This window comes from Lontra canadensis, unplaced genomic scaffold (assembly GCF_010015895.1).
Source record: "Lontra canadensis isolate GAN:19392208 unplaced genomic scaffold, GSC_riverotter_1.0 scaffold101, whole genome shotgun sequence".
Taxonomy (NCBI): domain Eukaryota; kingdom Metazoa; phylum Chordata; class Mammalia; order Carnivora; family Mustelidae; genus Lontra; species Lontra canadensis.
The window spans coordinates 1,561,281-1,585,587 of NW_022631095.1; the positions used below are offsets into that span (position 1 = coordinate 1,561,281).

A 24,307-nucleotide genomic window follows, 5' to 3' on the forward strand; every position below is an offset into this window, starting at 1 on the left:
AACAAAACTGACTTTGGCTCAAGACCTTCAGCTCTGTGATGCTCTAGTCCTTCCCCCACTCCACCCTACCCGACACTGCTCAAAGCGCACCATCAAAGCCGACAGGAAGCCTGCTGTTGGCCCCAGTGTTGCTACCCTAACTGTAACACAGTTTCTGTACAAACCACACAAATTCACACTCGATTACATACCATCTTGTATCATTTCTTTTAAAAACATCTTTGTTGAGATATATTCACCTACTATAAAAGTCACCCATTTAGAGCACACAAGTTCAATTTTTTTTTAAAGTATATTCACAGAGTTACGCAACCATCACCACAATCTAACTGTAGAACATTTTCTAATCATCCCCAAAAGAAACCCCCCACCCACATCCAGCCACTGCGGCTTTGTTCCTGAGACATCTGCCTGGCCTGGGTATTTTGCATCAATGGAATCACACACTGATGATCTTTTGCAAGCGTCTTCTTTCATTTAGCATAACGCTTTCAAGGTTCTTCCATGTTGTGGCACATCTCACTACTTCACTCCTTTTCATGGCCAACTAATATTCCACCGTATGGATGTTCTACATTTTATGAACCCGTTTATCAGTTGATGGACATCTGGGTCTACTGTTTCCTAAACAGTCCCAAGTGCCCATGTCTTCCTCTCCTAAGAAACAGCAACCAACTCAGAGCAGAACTGCCTGTTGTCATTTTCCCACACTGCCTAACAATGCCAAAGACAGAAAACACCCAATGAGGTCTTCAACTGAATTTAGCACCTTGGAAAAGCTAATTTTAAGAGGAACCAAAAATCAGCCCACAGCTCCTGGGTTATGGTAGATTTTTTTTTTTTTTTTTTAAATGGCTAAGAGTGCTCTTGATTGTGTGTCAACATCTCTATTTACAAAGTAAGGATAATGCCACTTTCTTCTAGGAGGCAATGGAAAGGTAACCAAGCAATTGCTGGTTTCCTGGGCCCTGCCTGTCTGCATCGCTGCCCTGAGTTAACAGTCCTGACCTGGGGGAGTCCTATTTATGGTGGCTGATGCAAGGATGTCCTTACTCACCGGAAGCCTCTAACAATTCAGTCCCTACCCTCCATTCTCCTTTTGGTCTTTCTACTGTCCCCCATTTATGTCCCCACTGGGAAAGGCCCTTGTATCTATGGCCCCAGTTCCTCTGAGCTGGCCTTTCTCTGGTCAAGACCAATGGGCCAGGGTTACTTCTGATAGCAAGAGAAGAGTGGACAACTTTATTGCGCTGGTCACGGAAGATGAAGGAAAGAAACCCAGTTTATCGCTTGGCCCCCTGAAGCTACAGTTCTTCCAATCCTGGAGAACCTGATTAGCTGGAATGGGGTTGCTGTAAGGAAAGCGGCAAACCAGAACACTTACTTGCTTTTAGCATCTTGTTTCCCAAAAGATGAGGTGGGAAACAAGAGGCTGGAGGGCATTTGGTATCTGGATTCTGTGATGGCCTTGCCTGAGGCTGGAAGTGTTGGGTCAGGAGTCAGGTCACAACATTCACTCTTACAGGTTTGAGATGCATGTGTTCAAAGCACATTGTGGAAAAAGGTGCTCTGCATTCTGCTGCTCAAGGCACAGGGTCCCTGTTCTTGTCACTGGGCGCGGGAAAGTTAGGGTTAGGGTTAGGGATGGACCTGAATATCCCTAGAGGTTAAGACTGCCAACACCTTGGTCAATTCTCCAGAAACTGGGAGTGAGCAAAAACTCCTGCTTGGCTGCGTGAATGAGACCACTGTGGAAGGCTGTGTAGGCGGGATCCAGGACCCCCTTTAACGAGAGTAAAAGGGATTCATAAGACCAATCACCAGTCCCTTCTTGTTTCTCTAACAGAGCCTCTCTATCCCCCAAGGAAAACCAAGAGCAGATCAGGGACCCACACTTTAGTAATCCTCAGGGAACCAGCTAGAAAAAGAGGAGGGGGGAGGGGCAGTGTTTCCCACAAGCTCTCAAGACCAGGAACAAGATGAATGTTTGTTTTGTTTTTTTTTTTAAGATTTTATTTATTTATTTGATAGAGAGAGATCACAAGTAGGCAAAGAGGCAGGGAGAGAGAGTGAGAGGGAAGCAAGCTCCCTGCTGAGCAGAGAGCCCGACGTGGGACTCGATCCCAGGACCCTGGAATCATGACCTGAGCCGAAGGCAGAGGCTTAACCCGCTGAGCCACCCAGGCACCCAAGATGAATGTTGTTAATGGAGCCTTACTGAGTCCCTCTTCCCTTCCTATATTCCTCCAAAATTCCAGGGCTTTGTAGTCCCCAACAAGCCAACAGGAGGTAGCATTTTCTGATGGCACGACTGGCCAGAAATGTGCCACTGTTCCCTAGCAGGCAGTTCTGCCCTGGGTATATCCCATCAGAGCCAAGTGCTGGATTCAAAATCGTCGAGTCTTCTGCCAGCCGTGGGCACTGTGCCAGGTAGGGGAATGGGGCCTGTGATGAGGCCCAAACCCATACACGAACCTTGTCATTCTTTTTTTTTTTTTAAGATTTTATTTATTTATTTGACAGAGATCACAATTAGGCAGAGAGAGAGTGCGAGAAGCGGGCTCCCTGCTGAGCAGAGAGCCTGATGTGGGACTTGATCCCAGGACCCTGAGATCATGACCTGAGCCAAAGGCAGAAACTTAACCCACTGAGCCTCCCAGGCACCCACGAACATTGTCATTCTTAGGAAACAGTTCCTATGATAGGGACAGGCTCGGGACCAAGAATAGTGCCCTGTTTTGGTATGGCCCTTGATACTCCAAAAGGCAGGTTTAGGGCTCCCCAGTGGTTCAGATGGTTAAGCATCTGCCTTCGGCTCAGATCATGGTCTCCAGGTCCTGGGACGGAGCCCCGCATCCCCCACCCCCCGCATCCCCCCATCAGGCTCCCTGCTCAGCAGGGAGTCTATTTCTCTCTCTCTGCCCCTCCCCACTGCTCGTTCTAATTAATAAATAAATCTTAAAAAAAAAAAGAGGCATGTTTATTCATGTTCATTCCCATTTAAGTATGAAAAATGGAGATTCAGGGATTTCTCTCAAAGTCACACAACAGGGGTCAGCACTGGCTCTCGATGCTGGGTCTGCCCGGCCTGGGCCCCTCCAGTGTCTCAATTTTCACCTAGCACCGGGTAGAGTGATAGGTGACCCACTCGAGGTACTTCCTGTGGCTTTCACCACAGGTAGACAGCACCATCCTCCCCTTCCCGTGTCCCTGGCTCCATTCTGGATCAGTCACCAAACACCTTCTCTGGCTCCTGAGACCCTCACCTCTGAATAGTTTACAGCCGAGCTGATGACCTCTGATGACCCCTGCCTGACTCGCTGAGAAAATTAAGAACATCAGGCAAAGGGGGTTCCCCAACCCTCTCCTCGGGCCAGCTCTCCTGCTCACACATCAGAATGGTGCGGCGCTCAAACCCTGACTTGTCTGCACGGGCACCCGCATTCCATGCCCTCACACCTCCTAGGCCCTCGGTGCATTTCTTCCTCCTCCAGAATCTGGAGCCACCCCCCCACCCAAGCTCAGCTGTCCAATCTCTCAGCCAAGCCAATGCTGACCCTGCCCCTCTTCTTTTGCTTCCTCCTAAAGTGCCTTTTCCCTCTGCTCTCTCCGTCACTCCTCCAGGCGTGAAAATTCACTCCCCGAACTGCAGTCTTCAACCCTATCCTTAATGTGCCCTCCCAAGACAGACAGATTCTCCGGCCTTTATCTTGCACTTATTCATGCTGCTTGGCTGTGGGCTGGTCCATAAACGAGCATCTTCTCTAGCCTCTGTGCTGTCACCCACATCCTGCACTCCAGAGGATAACCCGCCCCAACAAAGCCGGGGCTTGTTGTCTTGGGGTCACATTTTCTGTCATCCCTATGAAACCCTTTTGATTTTGGATTTCTGGGTCAAGAAAATTAGGGGACAATGGCCATTCTCTTCAGGAACGTGGGGGGAACTGGTGGTCCAGCAATGTTTACAGTCTTGGCACAAACTCCCCAGAGATAAATGAGGGGGCAATTGTGGGTGGGGGAGGAACTCGGGGTGGCTTTGAAGGCAACTTAAAAGGAACACAGAACAGCGCGGCAGGGCTCCGGGAACCCTCTGCAGAGGTTTTTTATTGCGTTATTTTGGCTTTGAAATGGAACTGAAAACTTACTTTCGTCTGGCAAGGCCGGGCCAGAGCATGGATCTCACCGAAATCCTGGGGAACAACTATCATCCCACAAGAGTTGGAGCAGAGAGGAAGCCCTAAAAACAGGGGATTCCCTGAACTCACGATGTCCCCAATATCTGGGGAAAGCTACAGAAATGGGGGAGCAGAGGCATGTGTGATAGAGGAGAAAGAACACACCAAATCAATTAGCAGGGTCCCACACCCTCATGGGGCAGCACTCACCAGTCCCCCAACCCAGGGGATTTGGAGTGTAAGTTTTGTTTTGTTTTTTTCCTTAAATAGGAAAAGGGAAAGAAGTAAGAGGGAACATTTTGCATGCAAATGGGCCACTGCCAGAAGAACCCATTAAAATGTAAAAACTCCACATTCAGCCTGACAAAACGGTGCAAACTGCTGTGTTTGCCAGAGGGGCAGCAATACAGCTCCCGACAAAGGGGCCGAGGAACAATGGCCGGCTGAATGGCCTCTGTCAGCAGGTCCCCTCTCGCGTTGCCATGGGGACCCCACCGGGGCTTACTAAAGGTATTTCCTGAGGAGAAAGGCAGTGCACACAAGCCCAGGCAGCCCGGCTAATCCTGACAGGAAGCCATCGCCATTCAGCAGCCCAGGGGCTTGGGGCCGGAGTTTTGTTTTGTTTTTATTAAAAAAAGATTTCGGTCTTTTGTGTGTCCCACCTCATCACTGTAATTTAGTGCAGAGCCGCCTGCGCTGGCCAAAGCCTCAGCCAGGGCCCTGCGCCCGCCCAAAACAGACCCCCCAAAACAGCTCCCCAGTAGCTGGGCCAGAGGAGGCCCAGGTGCACAGAACCCCACTTGGGAGACCCAGGTCGAAAGTGCCCTGGGCTCAGAGAGGTCTATGCAAACTTTCAGACAGATGTTGTGAGTGGCATCAGGATGGAGCCCAGGGCTGGACCCCGTGTGCAGGCTTCTATCCCATACCTCCTTCTACCTGTGGTTTCCTCCCTCCTGGGGATGGTGCTCCTCTCAGCACCAGCATCCCCCATGTCCCCCCTACCTCCCACCACAGGCAGGGTCCTCTCCCGTTGGGGAGAAGGACTGTAATTAAGTGATTAACAAAGGAATGTGCCCAAAGAGTTGTTTTTAAAGAAATTTCCCTTCTTCCTCTCTTCCAGCTAAAGCTCTCACGCCAAGTGTTTACTGACACGCTCCGGATGGAGCCGGGGAGAAATCTCTTCCTATATCCATTTCCCAAAGCGATTCTTGGTACGCTTTGCTTCCCTCCCGCCTACCTTACCAGGAAGAAAAGAGCTGCTCGGGAAAGAGGAAAGTTCACCGAAGTCGTGCTAGGAAGCCTAGAACCCACTCACCCCCAGCCCCCAGCAAAGGGAGACACCCTGCAGCGGTGGGGAAGGGCGGTCTATGCTCCCAGTTCCTAGAAATTTGTGTCACCATTTCACATTTGGCACCAGAGGAATCCGGCCTTGGCAGATTCAGGGAAGAAAGCCAACAACACAGCTGGCGGTGGAGACAGAAACTCCTGTGTGACAACTGCCCCCCTAGGACACAGTTTAGGGTAAATTAACATTTCCTGAGCAAACTTGTAAGTGGAAGGAGCCATCCCCCATGAAGACGGTCAGATGAAGGGGGCTCTGTTCATTCGCTGTGATTTGAAGCCAGGCCCGTGCGTTTGCAAAGCTCTCAATCTCGCAACTACACCTTCCCCCAAAGGAGATTCTAAACCTTGCATTTTGATAGAATCACAGAGGACAACGGATCATTTCGGAGGTATTAAAACTGTGCCTACTAACTCCCCTGGACACCCGGGAAGCTTCTAAAGCCATGTTAGATGGGTCCTATTTTAGGAAAAGGTGCTCAAGAGCCTCTGTGTAATGATGGAAAACTCCCCCCAAAGAACCCCAAACCCAGTAAGGACCACTTATGTGGCCTGTAAGCCCAGGCGATCTGGACACAGAGGAGGAAGTCTACTCCTGCCTTTATTAAAAATCACATCCTGAGGCGCGCCTGGGTGGCTCAGAGGGTTAAGCCTCTACCTTCGGCTCAGGTCATGTTATCAGGGTCCTGGGATTGAGCCCCGCATCGGACTCTCTGCTCAGTGGGGAGCCTGCTTCCCCCTCTCTGCCTACTTGTGATCTCTCTCTGTATCAAATAAATAAATAAATAAAATCTGTTAAAAAAAAAAATCACATCCTGAACTCAAAGCAAAAGTACAACCAGCACTAACTGTTATAACACAGAACACCTTCCACTGAACTTGCTGGTGTGTGTGTGTGTGATTGTGCCTATGCGTGCGCACGCAGAGTCCCCCTGCTGGAAGGGGAGCTCAGACCCTCCCACCACTGGCCCGAAGCCCAGGCCTCCCAGCCATGTGTCTGCAGCTGCGACCTGTCATGCACTTCCTGGTCTGGGCTCTGTAATGGAAAGATCATTAAGGGTGGGGGAGGAGGAGAGTGAGAGGAATCAACAGGGAAGAGGTAGCCCTGCAGCTCCCACTCTGCTAGGCTCTGACCTTAAAGTCAGGTCAGGTTCCTTAAAGAATGTACTGCCCTCCCCCCCCACCCCGCCCCCTACTAGGGCCCCTCGGAGGGCTTCCCCTCCCCCATGCTCAGCAGAGCTTCTTTGGGGAAGGAAGCACCAGCAGCTGGGCAGGAAAAAGTTGCAGCTCCCTAAACTTGCTGATGAATTAGTGGAAGACTCAGCTGTTCCAGAATTTGCCTTTTCACTGCACCCCCAACCTCAATGGGTGATTGAAAGCACACTTCACCAAGGCTCTCAGCACCCCAGGGTACCTGCGATCTTCCCTCCCAGTCCAATCTGATCATGGCACGTCCAAGTCATACAGCATCCCGGGGTCACCACCAGCTGCAGGGGGGCAAAGAATGGACTCTTCATAAGGTTACTTTTTCTCGATGTTAAAGAAATGCCTTTTGGGGCTCCTGGGTGGCTCAGTCGGTTAAGCACCTGCGTTGGGCTCAGGTCATGATCCCAGGGTCCTGGAATCAAGCCCCAAAACCCACTCCCTGCTCAGTGGGGAGCCTGCTTCTCCCTCTCCCTCTGCCCATCCCCCATCCCGCTCATGCTCTCTCTCAAATAAAATCTTTTTAAAAAAATGCCTTTTACAGTATGAGAATAACGGTGATAAACATCCTTTTAAAATGAAATGGTGCAGAAAGGTGGTTGCCAGGAGCTGGGGGAGGGGAGAATGGGGAGTTCATGTCTAATGGGAACAAGAGTTTCAAATGGAGAAGGTGCGAGAAAGTTCTGGAGACATATGGTGGTGAAAGTGGCATGACAACATGAATGTACTTAATGCCATAGAACCGTACGCTCAAAATTGGCGAAAATGATCCATTTTATGTTACGTATATACCACAAGAAAAAAACAAGGGTAATAGCAGTGAACAGTGCTGGACTTTAAAAAAATGTTCTTACATGGCAAAACAGGTTGTTACCTTATGCAGGTTCCCAAAACCTGGGTCGGTGGCGGGGGGGCAGTGGGGGAGGATTGTACTGGCCCATGAAATCTAAAAATTTGGGGCCACTGGTCTGTTTCAGATCTGCAGGACAGTGAGGACCCAGAGGCACACGTGGACGGACCATATATTCATTTTACTCTCTCTCCTTCACACACACCCTGAAAGGCGAGCATTTAGTGCTCTTTAAGAAACTGAAAGAACACGGTTCAGGGATTTTTCTACCTGAAATACTATGTCGGGTAGAGAGCCGGTCCAAAAAAAACAGGACCAAAGGCTTGGGGGATGGTAGGGACCAATATCCACACTGAGGACTCTTTTGCTCAGACAATCTGGGGGATCTTGAACAACCAGAACCCTGCGGGGGAGAGAGAACTACTCTGGGCAATGTCAACATCCCGGATCTGAAATCCTTGTAAAAACCACAGTCCCCAACTCTTCTTGAACCACGGGGGTAATGGCTGAGTACAGCGGAAAGAATACCTGAGTGAAAATCACTCAGACGACTGGCCCTACCACTTATGGCGTGACTCGGATGGTGGAGTCATCTCTAACCCCCTCCCCGCCCTGGCCTTGGACCTCCATTTCTTCACCTGTGAAACGGGAAGGCTGACTGACCTAAGACGCTCTGAGCCCCCTCTGGCTCTAACCAACATTCTACTTTTCAGCTGGGCCTTAGGAGGTGGGCATCACTCACTGCCGCCCCCTGGTGCCTCCCTGAGCACACAGCTCCCTCTGGTGTGAAAGAAAGCAAGAGACCTCAAGATAATTTGCCTTAAGAAAAGGGACTTCTGTTTTGGTCCCAGAGCTCCAGCCACTGGCACCTTCTCTTCATGTCTTCTCTGGGACTCGTGTTGTTACCAGAAGAAGACTTAGAATGGAAGACAGAGAACTGCCAAGAAGCTGTGACTGACAAAGAAAAAAACTGGAAGCCCAGGTTTTCTAGAAGAATTTATTTCACTACCTTTTTTGATTCATGACGTATTATCCCAGGAAAACTAGCCAGGCAAATAAATCTTTTAAAAATGGAGCAGGAGCCAGAGGGTAGTAGAGAAGGGCTAACATTCTAAAAGAAATGCCACTTCCAGATGTACCCATCAGGCATTTATACAGTCCTGATTGCTCAAATGACATCGATGAAGGTTTGGAATGCCACAGGAAGAACTTCATTCAGTAGTTAGTTAAGGAACCTGACTCTTTTAAGGTTCAAGAGCTAATTCCTAAAACCAAAGGAAAATAAACCTTAATTCCCAAGGTTATATTCTAAAGTTTGACAATAAAGGAGCAGAGATTTCTGAATGCAAAAGGACCCTTCTAAGGGGGTAGAGAGCAGATCAGCATTCCAAAGGCGGTGATAATTGACTTAAAGCCCCACGCATCAGAGGAAGAGAGAAGAGAACCTCCTTCCCTGGGAGGAAAGCTTTCAGACCAACCTACCCCCGCTCTTCCCCGCCCAGCGCCCCCCCCCCAACAAATTGACTCAGGGCTCTTTCCCCTCTCCCACCTGCCTCCTTGCCAATCTTAATCTTTCTCTGTCCAGCCTCCCTGATAGCCCACCTTCTAGCCCAGGGGTTAGGGCTGTAGGCACTATACCAGCCAAGACTCAAGTCTCAATCCCACCACTTCCGGGCGGTTTAATCTCTGCAACTTTTTGTTTGTTTGGCCTCTGGGTCAGATGCCTAAACAGTGAAATGGAAACAACAACCACCTTACAGACTTTTTTTTTTTTTAAGATTTTGTTTATTTATTTGACAGAGATCACAAGTAGGCAGAGAGGCAGACAGAGAGAAGGGGGAAGCAGAGTCCCTGCTTTGAAGAGAGCCCGATGCAGAACTCGATCCCAAGACCCTGAGACCATGACCTGAGCCGAAGCCAGAGGCTTAACCCTCTGAGCCACCCAGGCGCCCCCACCTTACAGACGTTTTTGAGAGATTAACTGACCCCGGTGGTTCTCAAAGTGTGTGGTTCCCGGACCTGCAGGGAACATGTTAGAGCTACCCAGCTTCACAACCAGGAGCTCTGGGTTTAAACAGGCCAGCCAGGCGATGCCGAGCCTCACACACCCAAGAACCACCCTAAAGGCTGAAATAAAGTGCTCCCTATGTGGCAGCAATAGCTCTTTCTCACGGTATTTTCCTTATCTTTCTGCTGACAAGGGTTTTATTCCCACCGTCTCCTTTTGCAAACTAGAAATATTAGGGATCTTTCGGTGCTGGGGGCTCAGTCATTAAGCATTTGCCTTCGGCTCAGGTCATGATCCCAGTGTCCTGGGATCGAGCCCCACATGGGGCTCCCTGTTTGGTGGGGCACCTGCTTCTCCCTCTCCTTCTTCCTCTGCTTGTGTTCCCTCTCTCGCTGTGTCTATCAAATAAATGCTTTTTTTAAAAAAAGAGAAATTTTAGGTATCTTTTTAAAAAAATGGATGGTTCCCTGTGTTCATGCATGGATTCATTGTTCAGAAAGTATTAATTGAACACCTAATGTGTAAATGAGATGTTCTAAGATGCTGATGTGAACAAAAGGCAAAACTAAGCCTCTGCCTTCGAGATGTACATACACACCCACAAATGATGGTCACTCTGTCCCTTCGCTTTAGGGAAAGGCCTTGTCCTCTGGTTTCAAATGTCCTCATAACCTGGGTTTTATGTCTTTACCTGACATAGTCTTTTTTTTTTTAAATATTTTATTTATTTATTTGACAGAGATCACAAGTAGGCAGAGAGAGAGGAGGAAGCAGGCTCCCCACGGAGCAGAGAGCCCAATGTGGGGCTCGATCCCAGGACCTTGGGATCATGACCTGAGCCAAAGGCAGAGGCTTCAACCCACTGAGCCACCCAGGCACCCCTTGACACAGTCTTTTGATGACATTTCTTAAATGGGTCATTTACTGTGTCTGCAAATGTCTGGTAAGAATAATACTGGTCAGGGCTGGGCCTCACCCACAGTGAGGCTAGGGGCAGGGAAGGCATTCAGCCTCCCATATAACAGGCCCTTCCAAGACTTTCAGTGTCTTTTTCCCCAAAAGGTTACACAGAGTTACCAACAGAACTGGAAGAAAATATTTACCAAACAACTTTTAATAAATCTATGTCCTTTTCCTGGGGGCATACTTCAGACAGCAGACCACAAATTAATATTTTTAAAACTATTTTGTGATGAGTTCATCTACATTACAATATATATTTTTGTTTAAAACATTAATGTGTTGGGGCGCCTGGGTGGCTCAGTGGGTTAAGCCTCTGCCTTGGGCTCAGGTCATGATCTCAGGATCCTGGGATGGAGCCCCACAGCTGGCTCCTGCTCAGCGGGGAGCCTGCTTCTCCCAACACCCCCCTCCCCGCCTGCCTCTCTGCCTACTTGTGATTCTGTCAAATAAATAAATAAATAAAATATTTTAAAAAAACATTAATGTGTTGAAGCTAAACATTAAGGTAACCAAAATTTTCAAGATTCTCCATCCTCTCTGTATTTCCTCATGCCTTACAGATATATATACTGGTAGCCTCAAAACAATGTCAGCACTCCGGCCTGACATGTTTATTTCGACCCATCAGACATTGTTGGACCACAAGCACTTGGGAAGCAATCTAGGTGGTTTATGTGTCTGCACAACCCCACTACATTCCAGAGTAAGTGTGACCTACAAAGAAAATTCCCATGTGGCATCTGACACTTTGGGAACCTCTGATCCTAGACCTCCTCCAAGCAGGAGGGCTGGGCTGCAGTGGAAAATGCAGCTTCAATGGGGTTTTTGTTCTACTGATTATTCTAGGCTAGGGAACCCCTTCCATTAGGGCAGCTCACAGACCTATGACCCAGGCATAACCTCTGAGGAGAAAGCAGAATGTCACATAAGAAATGGCATAAGGCAAGCATGTCCAGCTGCCCTTATCCCAATCACACATATGTTCATAACACCCCAGAAAGGGAGATAGAGGGGCGCTTGGGTGGCTCAGTTGGTTGAGCATCTGCTTTTGGCTCAGGTCATGATCCCAAGGTCCTGGGATAGAGTCAGGCTCCCTGCTCAGCAGGGAGTCTGCTTCTCTCTCGACCCCTCCCCCCTGCTCATGCTCCTTTTCTCTCTCTCTCAAATAAAAAAAAAATGGAAGGAAGGATAGAAGGAAGCAAAGGAAGGTGGGAGGTAGAGCCTGATTCCTGTGAGATAAAGGGCTGACCAAGCAAATTCAAATGTTTAAATTCAAATGTTGGTCAGCCTGAATTTGGGGAGGGAAACCCGATTTGACACAGGGACACAGTTTACTATGCTGGAAAAAAATACTGAAGTCAGATCAACTTGAGTCTGAATCCCAGTTCCACCTCTCACCAACTATGACCTCAGACAACTTACTTATTAACTCCCTGAATCCCAGTTTCCTCATATAATTATGGGAATAAAACCTATAGTCATGATATTGGAGTAAAGATGTAAAAACGTAAAGTATGCAGAGTGTGAAGGTACAATAAATAATATTTATTATTATTTTTAAAAGATCTTTACTGGCATAACCTTTCTGGGGCAATATGGCAGTATGTGTTCAAAACTTTTAAAATTTAAATATCTTTGGCTACATTTGTCAAGTATGCTCATTTAAGTGGAAACTACTGAAAATAACCTAAATGTTCAACAGTGGAGGACTGGGTAAATAAATAAATTTTGCACATCCATACAATGGAATACCATATAGTTATTAAGCATAGTGAAAAAACTTTCTTTGCGTGGCAAAAAATACTACATGCTTGGGGCACCTGGCTGGCTCAGTTGGTAGAACATGAAACTCTTGATCTTGGGGTCATGAGTTCAAGCCCTACATTGGGCACAGAGCTTACTTAAAAATAAATAAAAAATCCTACTATATGCTTAAGTTAAAAACCATATATACCATATAAATCCCATTTTTGAGAAGTCATGTTTGTATAAATGCAAGAAAAATAGTCTAAAGAAATAGATTCACAGTTAGCAGTAATTATTTTTATTTATTTATGGATTTGTTTATTTATCAGAGACAGAGCACAGAGGTGTATGTTTGCAAACAGGGGTAAGGGCAAAGGGAGAGGGAGAGAATCCCAAGCAGACTCTGCGCTGAGTACAGAGCCCCACACGAAGGGGTCAATCTCACAACCCTGAGATCATGACCTAAGCTGACATCAAGAGTCAGATGCTTACCTGACTGAGCCACCCAGGTGCCCCAAGCGTGATTATTTTTAGGTAATGTGAGTGTTAAGGGTTTTTTTTCTTTTCATATGTCTGTATTTTCTAAATTTCCTACGATGAACCTCGATGACATATCAAGTATCAATGTTTTATTTTTTTTGAAGATTTTATTTGAGAGAAAGAGCATGTACACAAGGGTGGGGGGGGGGGGCGCAGAGCAGAAGGAAGAGGGAGAAGCAGCCAGGTCTCTGTCTCAGCACTGGGATCATGACCTGAGCTGAAGGCAGATGCTTAAGCCAACTGAGCCACCCAGGTGCCCTAAATATCCATGTTTTAAAAGAGCAATGAAGGGGTGCTTGGGTGGCTCAGTGGGTTAAAGCCTCTGCCTTCAGCTCCGGTCATGATCCCAGGGTCCTGGGATCAAGCCCCACATCAGGGTCTCTGCTCAGCAGGGAGCCTGCTTCCTCCTCTCTCTCTCTTTCTCTGCCTATCTCTCCGCCTACTTGTGATCTCTGTCAAATAAACCAATAAAATCTTTAAAAAAAAATCATAAAGGAGCAATGAAAATATTCTTTCTGAATGCCCAGAACTTTCCTCTATGGGAAGAAAAAACAAAGTGTTAAAAATTCCATATAATGTAAAGCCAAGTACTGGGTTAAAGTTACAGAGAAAGGGGGAAAAAAAAAAACAACCAGTAATTAATCTGGAGCCACAAGAAGGCTTCAAGCTATGCCTTAGGCTAAATCTAAGCTAAACCCTCAGCTAAGAGTAGGAATTACAAAAAAGTAGGAGAAAAAGATAGTGACAAACAGTTCCTGAACAGTTCCTACGAAGGAACCCAGATAAACAAGGGTTATGTAAGAATGAATGCATTGTATAAAACAAGGAAAAAAGAAGAGTCTTGTTTGGCCAGATGGATGGATGGATAGAAGAGAGAAAGAAGGGGGAGAAGGAAGGAAGGAAGGAAAGGAGAGGGAATGAGGAGGAGGAGGAGGAGAGAGTGAGTTAAATCTGTGAAGTCTGTGAACAAATACTGAAGGGACCATTAGCCAGAGGCTAGTTTTCAATCCTACAGAAAATCTGGGAAGCGCTAAGCTCTAAACTCAACTTTCTTCGTTGATTAGATAGCTAGAAGTTGTGTTGGTGGATTTTAACCTCTCCCCCGTCCAAGCTTGTAGCCACCGAGGCCCACCTTCACGGAACTCCTTGACCCTCTCACCCATTTGAGGCTCCACGCGCCTACACATCCAAGGCCAGGAAATTAGAGCCACAGTCACTCAAATGGCACTGCCAGCTGCCCCAACATTCACTTCCTTTTACACAACCCATCCCAGGAGACTCGAGCCACAGCATAGTACATGGGATAAGCAAGGAGCAGTGAGTTTCAAGCTCTGCCAGAGCCAGTCCTTCTCAGGGCTTGGAACTAACTGGACAGACGTCTCATCCCAACAGTGCACACTCTGCAAGGAACACGCATCTGGTGGGCACCTTGTTTGACGAGGGGAAAGGCGACAGTCCAAGCAGAGTGAGAACTAGGAAGGGGCGCTCTGAGGATAGGCGCTACCGTGAAGAAGAAACAAGCCTACCATGGGGGCCTTCCAGCAATGGTCTCCCCTACTTGGCTGCTGCCAGCTGGAAATCAGAGCAAACCTCCAAGTTCAGGAGCAGCCCAGACTCCAGAAGGCTTCTCCTGAGAGAAAACAGTTTGGGATTTACTCCAGGCCCTCAAGAGCCCAGGTAGAGCACTTAGCTTACAGCTAAACCACTTGGGGCCTGAGGTAGGGGAGCGGGAGCAGGGTGGACAGAGGGAGGAGAATGTCTGCAGTAAGTTGTAAATGAGCCATCTTTCCAGAATGAATAGCGAGGCTTGGGCAGCTGAACTCGGGAGACCGGGAGCGCCAGAGCAGCTGGACTTTCCCTGGTCAGCAGGGACACAGCGGTCTCACTTCCAGGCTTTGGGGAAGGAAGCAAGAGGCAAAGGTGGTGTCCACAGGGTGAGCTGGGAGCCCCCAGGGGTCCCAGAGGAACAAGGCACTGTGAAAACAGGGCGCAGCTGCTGGTCAGGCTCTCTGACCCTGGACCTCACCCTCCCAGATAATGACTCCCCAGAACTCACTTCTCCTGAGGCCATCCATCACCGCCCCAGACACAGCCATCACTCGCTGCTTCTGCCTGCCTGGGAGCCAGCACCCTGGCCGAGCCCTGCTGAGCCACACACAGGCTGGGGCCACAGACTCCAGAGGAATCCCTGGTACTCTCTCTGCGGTTCCTGCCCACGCCGGCCTCCAGGTAGTCCCAGAAACCAGGTGACAAAATCCAGTTCTTTGTCTGGGCTCCCTCCCCTCCCCCACCCACAGCAGAGCTCTGGACAGCCATTTGTTCTTCCCTGAGAAATTCCTCCTCCCTGACTTCGGGGAGCTGGCTGGCAAAGCCAGAGTGGAAAATCAGTGAAGCTAATAGTGTAGCAATGCTGAAGCCAGAGCCAAGAACACAGCCGTGGAGTGGCTTCGCTGCACTTGCCCAGCATGGTCAAGCAGGACACGTGCGCGCTCCTCCTTCGCGCTCTCCCATAAGCCCAGGAGCACTGAGTCTGCCCTACCCCCACCCTGCTCAGCTCAGCTCTGGGAACAACTGGCAAGCACACCCTTCCAAACGCACTCTAGCCTCCAGTCTTGGGGAAGAGAATGTGGGGCAGAGCGGATCCTCTGGGGAGACCTGGTGGGTAAGGTGCCTTCCTCTGACCTACAACCCTCCACCCTTGTCCCCAAGTGGGTCACTGGACATCACTTCACTCGCCTCCTGGCGGAGGGCATAGAAACTCCTCTTGAACATCCAGTGTGCATTCGACGTAAACAGGTTCTTTTCACAAGAAGAAATTAATGTTGGGGGCAGATGGGTTGGAGGAAAGCCCCTGAATGTGGATGCCCGGGCAGCCACCGGCCACACCGATCGCTGCAGCCTGAGGCCGGTACTGGGATACCCTCTGCTGCCTACTTGAAGCCCCTGCACCCAGGCTGAAATGCATACCCCTTGGGGCCCAAGACCGCTGTGGGACCTGTTGGGGGGTGGCCTGGGGCAGCCGGGGCCCTACCACCTGAAGCCAGGGCCACGACTCTGGCAGTGCTTAGAGCTTCTCCCCCACAGGCACAGGTCTCCGTGGAACACAGACAAAGCCTTGCTTTGTGGCTCCCAGCATCAGCATCGAGGGGGCTTGCAGCCAGAAAGGGAAACGTGCGGCTTTTCCATTAAGTCTAACCTCTCCCCCTTCGCCTAGCCACCAGACTCCTTCAAATCTGGGTAGGTGGGAGGAGCTGTAAAACCCCAGCCCATTAAATCACTTATTAGTTGCAGGTTTCCGAGTATGTAGGCAAGTATTTTGAGACTGCAAGTCTCGTACTGTACCCCTTGACCAAGGGGGACTGGGGTGTTTAACCCATGTTTCAGGACTCCCACCCCCAGCTGCAAGAGGCAGCCTAACAGCCAGTTTTGGACTCACCCACTCGCTTTTCCCAGTCTTATTCTAAAGGAGAGAAAGATACAAAGACATCCCTCCTCAAGTGGAAAAGGTCTTCCAAGCTGGTGCTTATCTTCTGCCCCTCCACCCACGACCCAGGTTCTGTCCATCCATACAACTCCCTCCCCTTCCCCTTGAGACTTGATCTGAAACAAGCTTCTCCTCTTTAAGATCCCAAACTAGAGAAAGGAAAGGAGAGGGCGGGACAGAGGGAGGCTGGTTTTCCTGGAACCCTTATTAAATCAACTTTCCAAGGACAGCCAGAAACTCCAGGCCCTCCCTACTCCCTCAGGACCATTTGCAGGCTGGGGGGAGGGGCTCCCAACACACACACACACACACACACACACACACACACACTCTCTCTCTCTCTCTCTCTCTCTCCCTCTCTCTCTCCCTCTCCCTCTCTCACAGCAAGGCATTTCTAAAGGGGGAAAAGCTCTCTGTGGGAGCCAAGTTTTGGGTTTAAACTTTTGGACAAACCCCTTAGACACAGATTACAGTCTTTTCTAAGGACAGCAGCAGCATTATTATTTAATAATCAGCAGGGCCAAGACTATATGGTGATAATTTACAACTGTGAGGTACCTTATGGTTTATAAAGCATGGAGGCAGATTTTCCCTTCTGACTTCCCAGCAGTTCTCCGAAGACTGTGGGGCATGGGTTTTGCCATCACAAAGCTCCGGAGGGATAAACTCCATGAAGGGCCGCCCGGCACCAAGATGGGGACTGTGCAGATTTCCACATCTGCGTCCTAAGGCATCCCATGCCACCCAGGAACAGCAAGGCCCTCACCATGTGGTGTCTTCTGTGTGGTCCCAGGACAAAGGACCCACAACCACCATTCACTGCTCACAGCCCACAGGCCAGCCACTGTTCTAAGGGCCTTGCATACACTCTTACTTGACAGTCACAAGGATCCTGGGGGCAGAGCTCATTATCGTCATTTTGTATATGTTCCACACAGAGGAACCTTCCCAAGTCAACAGTGAGAAATGGTGGCAAAATCAAAACCCAGGCAATCAAGCAAACCTTAGGCCCACACCAGACTTACACACAGATGTTCACAGGAGTTTTATTAATAATAACCAAAACCGTTAACCCAAATGGCCATCCACAGGGGAATGGCCACACATTCGCCACGTAATGCCATTGTATGAAATTCTAGAAGAGGCAAACCTGGTCTATAGTGACCAAAAGTAGACCGCGTTCAACGTGGTCAAGGGCTGGGGGTGGGGGGGTGGGGGTTGGCAAAAATGCTCGCTCTTTGACTGGGGTAGTACTGATAGGACATCAGAACACACTGAACCATACCCTTAAAAATTGTAATGTAAATTATACCTCAGTTGATTAAAAAAAAAACAAAAACAGTGGTCTAACTTTAGTCTTTACTGCAGCAGAGCCTCTTAGCAGCCCCCTCCACTTCCCCTGCCCCCTCCCTGCCCTTCCTGGCCTGTGTCTCCTCTGCCTCAAGACCTTCAACCCCCTGGTTCCACCCTCACTGCCTGGCCTTCCTTTCTAAGTCTGCATCCATGACCAGTGGCTTCTGGGACCCTCACTCACCCCACCCTAAAATTCCTATGCTTGTACCCCTGGCCATGCCCTTCCTGAGTACAGGTGCCCAGGCCTGAGACCCGCACCATTCACTTTCTCCACCCTCCGGGTCTCAGGCGCAAAAGGACCTTTTAGAGAAAGTGTTTAAAAAAAAAAAAAGGTACTTGAGGTGCCCATTAGAAATTCATATTCTCAAACCTCATCCAAGACCTCCTGGCTTCCTGGACTCCCTTGTTACCATCTACACCATGGCTGATCCAAATCTCTATTCCTCACAAACCTCCTGCCCTTTGACTCTCATGTTATTCTGTCTCTGTCTCTGGTCTCCCGGAGTTGACAGCCAACCTACGGAAACGCATAAATTCTATTTCTATAGTGTCTGCTGGTTTTTCCTTCCTTCACAAACTCATGCCGCACACCCTGGTTCCCCCCAGGGGTAGCTGGACATTCAAAACAAACATCTATCCAGCAGCTGTGGGAGCAGCCATCCTCACTACCTAAACTTCACCTGTAGCTGCTTTATCTGAATGACCTCATTTCACGCTTTATTATTGTACCCATTTTAAAGCTGAGCAAATGAAGTTCAGTGCACTTGAGTCATGCGTCAAAGCAGGTAATGCAGATATGAAATGGCTGAGCAGGATTCGAACACAGATGCCTTCCTCCCATTCGTCTAAGTTCAACTGCCAGGTTAATTTTCTGAAAACTTGATCACATCACTACCCGCGCTGAATCTTCTGAGATTCCAGTACAGTTTCCTCAGCAGGGTGTCAAGGCCCTCCATATGCGAAAAGCCCAGTTTCTTTGGTGTTACTTCGCACTACCACCTGCTCACCAGGCAAGTCGGTTCTGTACACACCTGATACATGCAGCCTCAGTACCCTTACTCATGTCAGTCCACCTGGAATGCCCTTCATCCCCCCTTCCAAACAAACCCCCACCTACCCCTCTTGACCCATGTCAGCGACTCTGCTCTCCTCTTCCTCTGCGTTCCCATTGTGTTACGACTCCACTGTGTGGTTTCAACAGGGTCTACCTTGCACTTAGTTCCCCCTGCATCTGTCTCCCTGACAATAGACTCCCCATGGGCAGAGATGATCTCTCCCACTTTGGGTCTCCGGCATGTTCTAGCTCAGGTCTAATGTTCAGTTCTGTGACCGAATGCACCAGTAATCTGCTTGCTCCAGTCAAGTGCACCTTCCAGAAAGTCCCACGTGCCCTCCCTACCACTCTGTGAACAGACAAATATGCTCACTCATGATTTATCACTCCAACGGGTCCTGACAGCTGAGACCGATGGCCTTTTCAGCTCAGCGACTACATCACGTGCACAACTGTCTCTCACCCGCTGCCTGCCAACCTTCTAGACTGATGTGATCAGCCGCTGAGTCACAAGCTATAGGACCCTCTGGCAGCAGTCAGTTCTCACAGAGCGTTCTCCCCTGAAAGTGTGTTGTACCTGTAATTTCCATGAAGCATTTTCACAACTCCAGTAAATCCCATAGGCAGGTCCTTCCCATTACTAATCATCTCTGAATTTCCAACAAGTCATGGCTCTCCAGCAGCGCCCATGCACCATAATGCTCCCTGGCTCTCCATCTCTTCAACATCCCTCCAGTGGTGCATTTCCAAAGCAAACAGCCCCACAGGCCTCCAAACAGACGTGGTCAGATATGGTCAAGGAAGGAAAAATGGCAGGCCCTCGGCCATGAAGCCCGCCCTCACAGAAGATGGATCTTTGGAACAATTTTCTAGAAGCCAGAGGTGTTTACCAAGCTCCCACATCCTTCAATATCCTCTGATTCAGGTTCTAAACAAACTCATAGGTCCCTTGTGCCCCATTTTATAGAACATCAAGTTGAGAGAGCCAGCTCTTGGATCCCCATCAGTTCTATTTCAGGAAGAGAAAAGCATAAACCCATCCTAAGCATGTCACCTCTGGCAAATGGCTGTCACTAGCCTTTGTGACCCCAACCCCTGCTGGAGCTGGGTAGTTTCTAGGCAGGCCCAAACCAGCCCAGGAATTGTGGAAGCCTCTCCTACAAAAAGGAGCCCTTTGCTCTACCTGGGCCGGAATCTCCCCCGTCAACACATCACCTCTGTCCTAGCCGGCTGTGTTTCTGAGGCCCTGAGTCCAGAGCGACCCCTCCGCCCATGCCTTACCTTGTTCAGGCAAGGTCGGGGCCGGCCTGGCAGTGCAGAGTGTGGCTGTGACCAGCACAGCCCAGAAGAGGAGGCACTTCCAGCTCCACATCCCAGTGCTGCTGTTAGAGGTTGGTGACCAGGCTCCACGTCTCCATGGAGACACCGTCTTGAGCTTGATCCTCCTTTTCAAGCTGACTCTGGGGAAAAGAAACCACCAACAGGTTAGGAAGGTCCGCATGGGAGGTGGGAAGGCAAGGAGAAAAAGAAGTGAAGGCATGTCACATAGTCACCCTGTCCAGAAGGGCGCTCAAAGCAGTAACTTACTTCTTAAGGCACCACGAAGAGAACTGTGGTCCTGCCCGAATACTGCATTCGGGGTTATAGGCCTTCATTAGACAAAACAGTGCTTCAGCTCTAAAACTACTTCCTGAGCATGGGCAACATGCAATCCTTGGTGGGAAAAGTGTCACGAAGTCCTCCAAGGCAAAAGCCCTGCAATCGTGTGTGTGCTGGGCAAGTGAAGAGGCTCATGAAAGTCCCAAAGAGTTCCACACTTCGTGGGCAAGGGCTCCAGAGCATGGGGGGGGCTGCAGGAGGCCTGAGTGGGCTGGTGTCTCTCCCAGGACAGACTATACTTCCTCTAGAGCAAGTGAGGGGTAAAGAAGGTGAAGAATTCTGGAACAAACCAAGGACTGGGAAACGGGAGCCAAGTACCCTGTTGACCTATACAGCCAGAAAGCTGAAATAAGTGGTCTCTTGGGTTCTCTCTTTTGGTCTCTAAAACTACACGCATCATGGGGACCTCTGGTCCTATCAACTTCCCATGCAGATAGAACACAACTCTCCCCAACTTATAAAGGACCTTAGGGTACATGCATCCATGAAATGGACGCACCCCTCCTTTCCAACGCTGAAAGGTGACAGCTAATGTCCAACAGAAATGGATCTAGAAGTAGGGCCAAAAAGGTCATACTGAAAAATCAAAGGTCCTTGCCAGGGCCCACTCAAAAAAGCGCCCAGGGCAGCCCTTTATCCTTCTCAATTCTGGCGTGGGAATAACATTTAAAATAATCTCCGAGGGTCTTAAGGAACAACACCATTGCTGCTATGCACTGACTAAGTGGTAAAACTTTTGGGGCCCTGTTTGGGCTACGTAGGGAGACCTCTCCATCTTCCTTCCAGGTGGTTTTTGTCCTAAATGCTCCAGGGAACCGTCCAAGTTATTTAGAGAATCTGCTTCCCCGGAACATGCCCTAATGTGGTGCTTCAGCCCTGCCTCCCCGGAGCCAGACAGGGCCCCTCGTGAGTCAGTCCCCAAGAGTGAGTCAGTCCCGGTTGGCAGAAAACCCCCCAAATTTTTGGCTTCATTCATATGCGCTTGCCAGCAGGAGTACACATGTGGCCCCGTGGGCTCCATCCCAAGGCTCTACTAACATTTTTTAATGATTTCAAATCACAGGAGAAATAAGCATTTCTCTGTCAATTTTCTAAATTTAGGGAAGGGACTTGAAGAGACAGAACATTTACTGAATACCTACTATGCGTCAAGCAGGTACTCGCAAAATTTATACCTATAAAATTTCATTTCTTCTTTGCTCTAGCCTTGTGGGGGTAGGAATAATTATTCCCCTTTAGGCAGTGGAGAAACGGAGACTGCCTGAGGTCAAGCACTTTGCTCAAGGCCATGCAGCAGGTAGGCAAAAGCACCAGGACTCCCATCACGCGTTTTCAGCGTTGAAGGACAGGGCACAAGGAAGCAAATGGAGGTGATGGAATCCAGCTCTGTCCAGTACAAGCTCTTTTCTCCAAAGAACATCCCTGTGCCACAAAGAAACCAAGGAGACACAGACAGATCCAAGGTCACTCTGCAGACAGAAGCACCCTCAGTCCTCTGGTTGAGGGAAGACTCTTGGAAACCAATCACAGATGTGTCAGCTAGGACACAGGAGCCGGCATGATCCCTGGCCTGGGACAGACGCGATGCTTGATAGAGGACAGCGCTAAACCACATTCCACATCTCACCATGTCCCCCAAATACAGCAAACCAAAGATGCACCAGAAAGGTGCACCTAGCTAAGAACCCTAGTCCCACAGGAACCACCAGGGTAATGAACAAATCTTCCGTATCCAGTGGGAAAAGGTGTAGCATCCCGAGGTGATGAAGCTTGCTTTCACTGTAGCAGCCCAATAGCCTCTACCACCGCTCAGCCACTCTGTCCCCAGAAAAGCCTTCCCACTTCCTTACAACTGTGGGCTGGCTGCAGAACTCCTCTCTGGGCTCTGCTAGCAGTGTACTTCAAACTAATAGGGCTGCTTCTCTGCAGCTCATCCCCCCCGCCCAAAGGTGCATAAGTCCCTTTCCCTCCTTCCCTCTGGGCCTTAAGGCGGGCATCTGTAAAACAAAGGATGTCAAGAAAACCCAACCTCCCAGCACTGGCTCCTGGAATGAGAAGGTCGGTGGGCAGATGCCTCACTCCACATGCCTAGAGAAAACAGTGACCCAAACCACATACTATCTGGGACCCTTGGAACTGCCACCCTCTCCTTCACTACACCTTCTTCTCCTACTACTAATTAATGAATTCTTAAAATCCCAGAGGGACAGTCTCCTTCCTTCACTGCTGGACAGATGTGACCTATACCTTTGCAGGTGTCCTCAGAAGCTTCCTCTGAGACCCAGCAGCTGGCTTCATGCTCAGCCTCTCCCATACCCAGCAGGTCTCTGGGGACTTGAAGCCCACTCCACCTGGGTACAGACGTCCTCATGACAGGGGAGGCAGGGGGACAGACACACGACCTCTCTGCTCTCCCACTTGTTGGAGTCGGATGGCTGCTGAACCATCACACGTGGTTATGAGGATCAAATGGGCAGCATCTGGTGAAAGTCCCTGCCGTCTCCTCTCTGAGTGCTAATCCATGTAAGAATTATAAACATTGTGCTTTGAGTCTCTCCTTGACAGCACTCTCAGAAGGCTTTGGTAACTGGCAGCAGGAGGACACAAACTTCCTATCTTTACAAAGTTATTTCTCACTACCCATCTTCAAACCCTGTACTCTAGAAGTCCCAGTGGACTTCTAGAGTGGCAGTAGCCACTAGCCATTCTGAGCCTCTGGAATGTGGCTAATGCAAATCAGGACAGGATAGACACGGGACATAACACTGCAGGCTTTGAAAACTTGGTGTGGAAACAAAGAACGTAAAGCAGCTCATCATTAATTTTTTATATTGGTTACATGTTCAAATGATAGCATTTTAGATATATGGGGCTAAATCAAACAGATCACTAAAATATCAACCCACTGGGGCACCTGGGTGGCTCAGTGGGTTAAAGCCTCTGCCTTAGGCTCGGGTCATGATCCCAGGGTTCTGGGATCGAGCCCCGCATAGGGCTCTCTGCTCGGCGGGGAGCCTGCTTCCTCCTCTCTCTGCCTGCCTCTCTGCCTACTTGTGATCTCTGTCTGTCAAATAAATAAATAAAATCTAAAAAATAAAATACATAAATAAATAAAATATCAACCGATTAATAAAAGTGAATTCCACCTGCTTTTTACTTAATTTCAAACGTGGCTACTATAAAATCTAAGATTACATGTGACTCGTGTTCGATTTCTATGGGACAGCATGACTTTAGGCAATCTCCATGTTCTGCCCTCTTCTTTGTCTTTCCTTCATCCTCAGTGGGCCAAACTCTCTTATTCTCTAAATCCCACGCCAAATAAATAAGTAAATACATTTCATTTAATTAAAAAAAAGGCTATCTCTTCTACAAGTCTGAGCCTTCTCACCGAGGATCTCATTCCTCTGAATTTCCAAAGCACCATGGGATCATAAGCTCCTTAAGAAGCAGAGTTGGCGCCTAACTTTTGCTAATACACTTAGCACCCACGCCGTACATAGCAGATGCTGACACATTTGTTAACTGGGTGGATAAGTGAATGAAAGAAAGGCTGATTCAATAGAAACTGATACAGATACTCTTGCAAATGAGACATCTTCTAAACATTTTGATTCTTCAGAACTGAGGAAGTCAACACCAACACATTCATTTCTTTGGACAGGAATAAGACTTACTAATGTTTAAATTTTAAGTCTTTGTAAAAAAAAAAAGGGGGGGGAGGAGGGGTGTCCAAATGTCCTGGGGTGAGGTGTACCAAAGATGAATAACAGTAAGTGAAACACTAACTGCTCCACCATACTCTGGGAAATACTGCTTTTGAAGACAAAATGGACTGGTGGACCATCACCCTCTTCACGGAGTTGTTCACCCAGGCGACAGCTATTTACTTGGGTGGCAGGGTGGGGAGGACCAAATATATCTTCTTTAA

The 24,307-nt window shown here is 48.9% G+C and overlaps 1 protein-coding gene across 9 annotated transcripts in view; it reads right to left on the bottom strand.

Annotated features, from left to right (window-relative positions):
* FGFR1 (fibroblast growth factor receptor 1) overlaps window positions 1-24,307 on the bottom strand; it is a 46,632-nt gene that overhangs the window by 18,656 nt on the left and 3,669 nt on the right. For all 9 annotated transcript variants that reach the window (XM_032838093.1, XM_032838091.1, XM_032838090.1 and 6 more), the window contains exon 2: window positions 19,999-20,177. In XM_032838093.1, coding sequence (XP_032693984.1) covers window positions 19,999-20,089 — 91 coding nt within the window. In that variant the 5' untranslated portion in view covers window positions 20,090-20,177. The remainder of the gene's footprint in view (window positions 1-19,998; window positions 20,178-24,307) is intronic.